The 6,684-nt window shown below is 43.8% G+C and overlaps 1 protein-coding gene across 1 annotated transcript in view; it reads right to left on the bottom strand.

The window, feature by feature from the left end:
• The window catches only part of TBC1D21 (TBC1 domain family member 21), a 28,034-nt gene that overhangs the window by 20,282 nt on the left and 1,068 nt on the right, over nucleotides 1-6,684 (bottom strand). The window contains exons 2-3 of the mRNA XM_015822535.1: nucleotides 5,277-5,384; nucleotides 575-682 (exon numbers count right to left, since the gene is read on the bottom strand). Of these exons, the coding sequence (XP_015678021.1) occupies nucleotides 575-682; nucleotides 5,277-5,384 (216 nt within the window). The remainder of the gene's footprint in view (nucleotides 1-574; nucleotides 683-5,276; nucleotides 5,385-6,684) is intronic.

The raw sequence follows: 6,684 nt of genomic DNA, 5'->3' as shown, positions 1-6,684 counted from the left end.
AGACAGTGTCGGTTGGCGACCCCCAGGGGGAGAGCCTTCTCTGTTGGAGCCCCCACCCTCTGGAACGAACTACCCCCAGAGATCCGGGTGATTCCGGATCTCCCCTCCTTCCGCCGCGCCCTCAAGACATGGTTATTTCAGCTGGCAGGACTGGCCTAAGGGGTATTTTAAATTTGGTTTTTTAAATAATTTTTAAAAAAGAAAGGCCTATATTAATATTTTTATTTTAACCACATTTTAAATTTGTATATTGTATTGTTATTCCGTTTTAAACTGGCTGTAAGCCGCCCTGAGTCCACTAGGAGAAGGGCGGGATATAAATGTGATTAATAAATAAATAAATGACAAGGCTGAATAACCGATGAGATAGATGTGGAGAAGCTCAGCAGAACATCTCACTTTCTTCAGCCCTGGCTCTGTCCAAGTATTCGTGTGACACAAGTCTCACAATTCCTACCCTGCGTGGTTGATCCCTGTGCTAGTTGAGAATTCTGCACAAGTCCTCTTAATGGATCTGGAAGTGGCTGAGCTACTACCCACTGCTGAGCACTACCCACACCAGGACTTAATTTACACACCGCCTCATGCTGTCGGTCGTGAGCCTCTCATCGTAGGAACTTTTCCAGGGATAGTAACCCGTGAGGAACTTCCAAGCTTCTGATCTGACAGAAAGATCCAATCCCTACAACAAAAATAACATTCAAAAAGAAATGGAGGGAAACGGTGACCTTCAGGTTGCTTATTCTAGTGTGACCCCAGCCTCTTTCCCAAGCCACCAAAGGTGTGATTGCTACAGAAGGATTTCGAGTAACCATCCTAGATCGTTTTGCTCCAGAATCAACCATCTCATTACCGCCTGCCTTGGAGAAGTCTTCTTTTCTGCACCTTCCAGTTCTGTGTAGACCAGGGGTAGGCAACCTTGGCTCTTTTGTGACTCGTGGACTTCAACTCCCAGAATTCCTGCACCAGCATGGCTCAGCATGGAAACCTCTCCCTTTCCCCTCAGCATGGATGGCTCAGGAATTCTGGGAGTTGAAGTCCACGAGTCATAAAAGAGCCAAGGTTGCCTATCCCTGGTGTAGACCATCCCTTGTTTATGTTTGTGTGTTGGGGATGTGTTCTCCATGACCTCCGGAGCTTCCCATGTGGATTTATTTATCTCCTTGATTTGTGCCCCCAGCAGTCAACCAGATCCTTGCCAATTAATGAATGAAAATATATATACCATAGGAATAAAGCATCAGACTAAAAATAAAATAAGGAAATGCCCAAAATGACATACACACAAACCTGTCAATAACAGCAATCATCATCACAATCTTGATCATGGCTATCATCATCATCAATCATTCCAGAACATCAGAGTCACCTCCATGAAGACACTTTTAGATGTGGTTTGCTGTTGGTTTCTTTTAGGTGACCCAGTCCAGCTTTAAGAAGAGTATAGAACATGGCTTGTACTTGCAATGGTGACCTTTCCTCATGTATCTAGCTGCCTCCTTCCAATCCCTACGTCTGATGTATGGCTGGACATATTGAGCTTTGACAAATCCATTGCCTGGTTCCTGTGTCAGCGCAATTCAAAATACTAAGCCAGAGGTCCCCAACCTTCGGGGCACCAGGGACTGGTTCTGTGGAGAAAGGTTTTTCCATGGACCAGAGGGTGAGTGGTTTTGTGTGATGCCTGCATCCTACGGATGGGGCTTTGCTTGTTTGTGCGGGCCGGTAGCTGGCATGCTATGGCTGGTACTGGTGCACGGACTAAGCAATAAACAGCCAGCATGTAGTTTTAAGGCGTCTCTTTGCTTTGAGGGATCTCGGAGTCCTAGTGGACAATCACTTAAACAGGAACCAGGCAATGGATTTACAGCTGCCAAAAAAGCCAACACAGTGCTAGGCTGCATTAACAGAGGGATAGAATCAAGATCACGTGAAGTATTAAGACCACTTTACAATCCCTTAGTAAGGCCACACTTGGAATCCTGCATCCAGTTTTGGTCACCACAATGTAAAAAAGATGTTGAGACTCTAGAAAGAGTGCAGAGAAGAGCAACAAAGATGATTATGAGACTGGAGGCTAAAGCATATAAGGAACGGCTGCTGGAATTGGGGATGTCTAGTTTAATGAAGAGAAGGACGAGGGGGGACATGATAACAGGGTTCCAATATCTTAGGGGCTGCCCCAAAGAAGAGGGAGTCAAGCTATTCTCCAAAGCACCAGAAGGCAGGACAAGAAGCAACGGATGTAAACCTAGAACTAACTGACAGTTAGAACAATTAACCAGTGGAACAACCTACCTCCAGAAGCGGTGAATGCTCCAACACTGGAAGTTTTTAAGAAGAGACTGGACAGCCATTTGTCCGAAATAATATAGAGTTTCCTGCCTGAGTAGGGGGTTGGACTAGATGACCTCCAAGGTCCCTTCCAATTTTATTATTATTATTATTATTATTATTATTATTATTATTATTATTATTATTATTATTATTATTATTATTATTATTATTAATGCAAGGGGAAGAGATTGCTTTCAAAATTATCTCACCTTCTCTTCCCTTGCGGGATCTATGCTCATTTCTCCAACCTGGTTCCTCCCAGAGATGTGGGGACTACATTTCCCAGAATTCCAACTTTTGTCCATGCAGGCTTAGAATGTTGGGGATTATCCTCAGGATTCTAGGAGTTTTGACAAGCCTGGAGGAGAGCCATGTTTGGGAAGGCGACGATTTGCTCATAACCAGCCTGATGAAAATATCTGGCTTGGTGAAAACTTTCAAAGGATGCTTGGAGGAAGAGAGCAGCCATAGCTAACGTCATGCTTTCTCCAAAAATGGAATTCTACGTGCCAAAGGATAATTAAACCTCAGGAAGCAATCAAGCTATTTTGCCAGGAAAAACAGCGGCCAGCTTAGTGCCAACGGCAATTGCTGTAGGGCTTCCATAAGACAGACAAGAGAACATAGTTGTGGAAGAACTTGGCAATTTTGTTTTCTTCCAACAGAAAATAATAAAAAAAAAAAACACGACTCTAGGATTAAAAGAAACTTGGAGTGTTAGCTGAGTTTATCCAGACTATGAGGGTATAGAGCAGGGGTCTCCAAACTTGGCAACTGTAAGACTTGTGGATTTGACCTCCCAGAATTTCCCAGCCAGCCAAGGACCCCTGGCTTTCTCTCTTCCTCTCCCTCCTTCCCATCAAAAGGGAAGTCTTCTCATTGACCTCTTGGAGTTAGCTGGAAAAGAGGAACCTGACTCCAGGGTGAGATTCAGAATAGCACAGCCTCTTTAAGGAAAAGATGACCCTGAGTGAGCTTAACCTGGAGTCGAAGCATTATGGAGCCAAACTAGGTAACATCATCAGTGCTAGAAGGGAGGGAGTTTTGTGGAGAGGAGGAGGAGGAGGAGGAGGAGGACAATGACTGTGGGGCCCTTGATGCTTTCTTAATTTGGTTGTTTTCTTGCAGGCGTTTCATGAACCAAACTAGGTAACACCACAGTACTGATGTAATGTCTGCAAGAAAACAACCAGGTTCAGAGGCCAAAGGTCCCACAGTCCTCCTCCTCCTCGTCCTCCTCCTCCTCCTCCTCCTCGTCCTCCTCCTCCTCCTTCCCACAAACTCCACTCCCTTCTAGCACTGATGATGTTACCTAGTTTGTGTCATGAAATGTCTGCAAGAAAACAACCAAGCTCAGAGAGAGCCCAGGACTCCATCCCCATCCCCATCCCCATCCCCTTCCTTCTTCTCCTTCTCCTTCTCCTTTTCCTTCTCCTTCTCCTTCTCCTTCTCCTTCTTCTTCTCCTCCTCCTCCTCCTCCTTCTCCTCCCACTCTACTTCCTTCTAGCACTCCTCCTCTTCCTCCTCCTCCTCCTCCTCCTCCTCCTCCTCCTCCTCCTCCCACTCTACTCCCTTCTAGCACTGATGATGTTACCTAGTTTGGGTCATGAAACGTCTGCAAGAAAACAACCGGGTTCAGAGAGCACCAAGGGCGTCTCATAAATTAAGATTGAAGTATATAATACTGCAATTGCAGTTCTCAGCTTTTAATATTTTTCCCACTCTGGACATTTTTCTTAGTATTAAGTCGTTTAATTTGCCTTTGTTTTAGGGTGGTGGGCAGGAGGTGTTCTCGTTTTAGAAAATACTAGAGCTACAATGGCCTGTCTAGGTGTACTGCTTTTTCAAAACATTAATTGGACTGTGAGCCGCATTTTAACTTCTTCCTTTATTTACTTCCTTCTATTAAGGATACTTCTGTATGGCCCTTCAATCATTTCCACAGGCTATTGTCTTGTACAGTATTATTCCCCATCTGTCTAGGCCAGGGGTAGTCAACCTTGGCTCTTTTATGACTGGTGGACTTCAATTCCCAGAATTCCTGAGCCAGCTTAGCTCCACGAGTCATAAAAGAGCCAAGGTTGACTACCCCTGGTCTAGGCAGTGGGTAGCTCTGATGCAAAGAGAAGATAAATGGGATGAAAATGAATTATCTTTGGCAAGGCATAAAAAGCGACTTCTACAATTAAAAATGATCCTGCTCCTTCACATTAAAAGGTGGACAATTAAGCAGCTACTACTATTCTCCCTACCTGAAATTCTGCATTCCCAATAGACCTTGTTTCTCAATCCCTTGGATTCTCCCTGGAAAAGCAAATTCTCCTGACCTCAAATTGGCTGGAGAAATCTACTTGTACCACCGTTGAAAAGAACTCTGGGGAAGGATTTTTTTTTCTCCCCCTCTAAAGTTGCCCAGGCATCTGATCTCCATGGCAACCTCACCTTTCAACAGGAGAAAGATGTTTGGAGAAGGAGAACTATTGTGTTTTGCATGAATTAGGTGTTGGGAGACAGCTGGATCTCTAGTTGATTCTTGGCCCATTGTGTCAGTCAAAAAACTGTGTTTCCTCCGTGCAGAAAAATATGACGAATCCACGAGAAAGGGGACTTTCATATCAGAGTTCCCACCCCAGGAAAACTTCATCTTAAATTAGTTCCTTCAGGTGGAAAACTAGGAATCAAACCACTAAAGCAGAAATCCCACTATCTGATATGCTCCGGGGGGGGGGGGTTGTTATGAACTACAGTCCCCATGTGGCCTGTACAGCAGCCAGACTGCTTGTGGGAACTGACTCTTGAAAAACGCCCCTCTTGGGATAAGGCTGGGGGTCAGGTAAAAAGAGAGCCAATTGTAAAGAAGAGAATCAAGATGGACATTTTATCTTCTTCAGGTCCAACCACCACCACCACGTTCTCTATTGTTCTCCAAGGACACTCACCCTCTCCAAAATTTGGGAGGCCATGTAGTTTCGTGATTTGAGAATCTGTCCGCTCTCGTCGAAATAGCTTTCCCATTCAGCAGCATCGATGGGCAGTTTCTTGATCCCCTGAAACACAACATCGACATATTCCCATGAGGTCAGCAGCGAAAAAAGCACTGATAAAGTGACCCAGAAAAAATGAGAAGCGTGAGGAATTTCATCCTGGATGTTATTATCTGATAAGCTTCCCGGAGTCTTTTTTACATCACATTTATGATGAAACAGTGTAGGATGCCTTGTTGGTTCGTCTACCCCTCAGCTTTGTATGATGGTTCCTTGGAGGAGAGCTAAGCATTTTTTCCCCTCCCTTATTTAGCACACCAAAAGGTTTTTACACAGGCTGGAAGGAGACCTAACGAAGGAATAATTGGGGGGATTTTCACATTATGGAATAATAATAATAATAATAATAATAATAATAATAATAATAATAGTAGTAGTAGTAGTAGTAGTAGTAGTAATAATAATAATAATAATAATAATAATAATAATAATAATAATAATAATAATAATAATAATAATAGAAAGACTGTGGCAAAAGCAAGCAAGAGTAGTACCAATAGTAATAGGTGCCTTGGGTGCAATCCCAAAACAACTGGAGCACCACTTGAACACCATCATCGGCATTGAAAAATTCTCCATTAGTCAATTGCAAAAGGCGGCCTTACTAGGAACTGCTTCCATCCTGCGACAAGATACACAATGTTTATTGCGAGGATCTCTACACTGCAGACAAAGGCCATGGAAGGGAAGAAGAGCCGGGTGTAATAAAAAGGACAGATGTTTGAAGAAGAGATTTCACCTGGGAGATCCACGTGGACATTGTCTGAAACCCATGCAAGATCTTCATAACATGCAGTAGACTATTGGTGTGGAAGAGCCTATGGACATGTAGTCCTCGACTTATAACATTTCATTTAGTGGCTGTTTGAAGTTACAACGGCACTGAAAAAAATCACTTTTGACTATTGGTCACGCTTATGACTACTGCAGCGATCAAAATTCAGATGCTTGTCAACTGACTCATATTTATGACACTTGCAATGTCCCGGGGTCACGTGATCCCCTTTTTGTGACCTTCTGACAATCAAAGTCACTGTGGGGAAGCCAGAGTCACTCAACAACTGGGTTACTTACTTAACCACCGCAATGATTCGTTAACCACTATGGCAAGAAAAGCCGTAAAACGGGGCAAAACCAGCTTCACAAATGCATCATTTAACAATATGAATTTGGGGTGTGTGTGGCGTTTTGGTTGTACGTCGAGGGCTACCTGTTTCTATACACACAGGCCTATACATGTGGCTGCATTGTGCGTGAGCATCAATTGTGGCAAGGTGCGTTTTGACAGCTTTGTCGTGTTTCT

This window comes from Protobothrops mucrosquamatus, unplaced genomic scaffold, assembly GCF_001527695.2.
Source record: "Protobothrops mucrosquamatus isolate PMUCROS unplaced genomic scaffold, P.Mucros_1.0 scaffold1601, whole genome shotgun sequence".
Taxonomy (NCBI): Eukaryota; Metazoa; Chordata; class Lepidosauria; order Squamata; family Viperidae; genus Protobothrops; species Protobothrops mucrosquamatus.
Note: the sequence above shows the minus strand (reverse complement) of the source record. Positions and strands in the feature narration are given on the sequence as shown.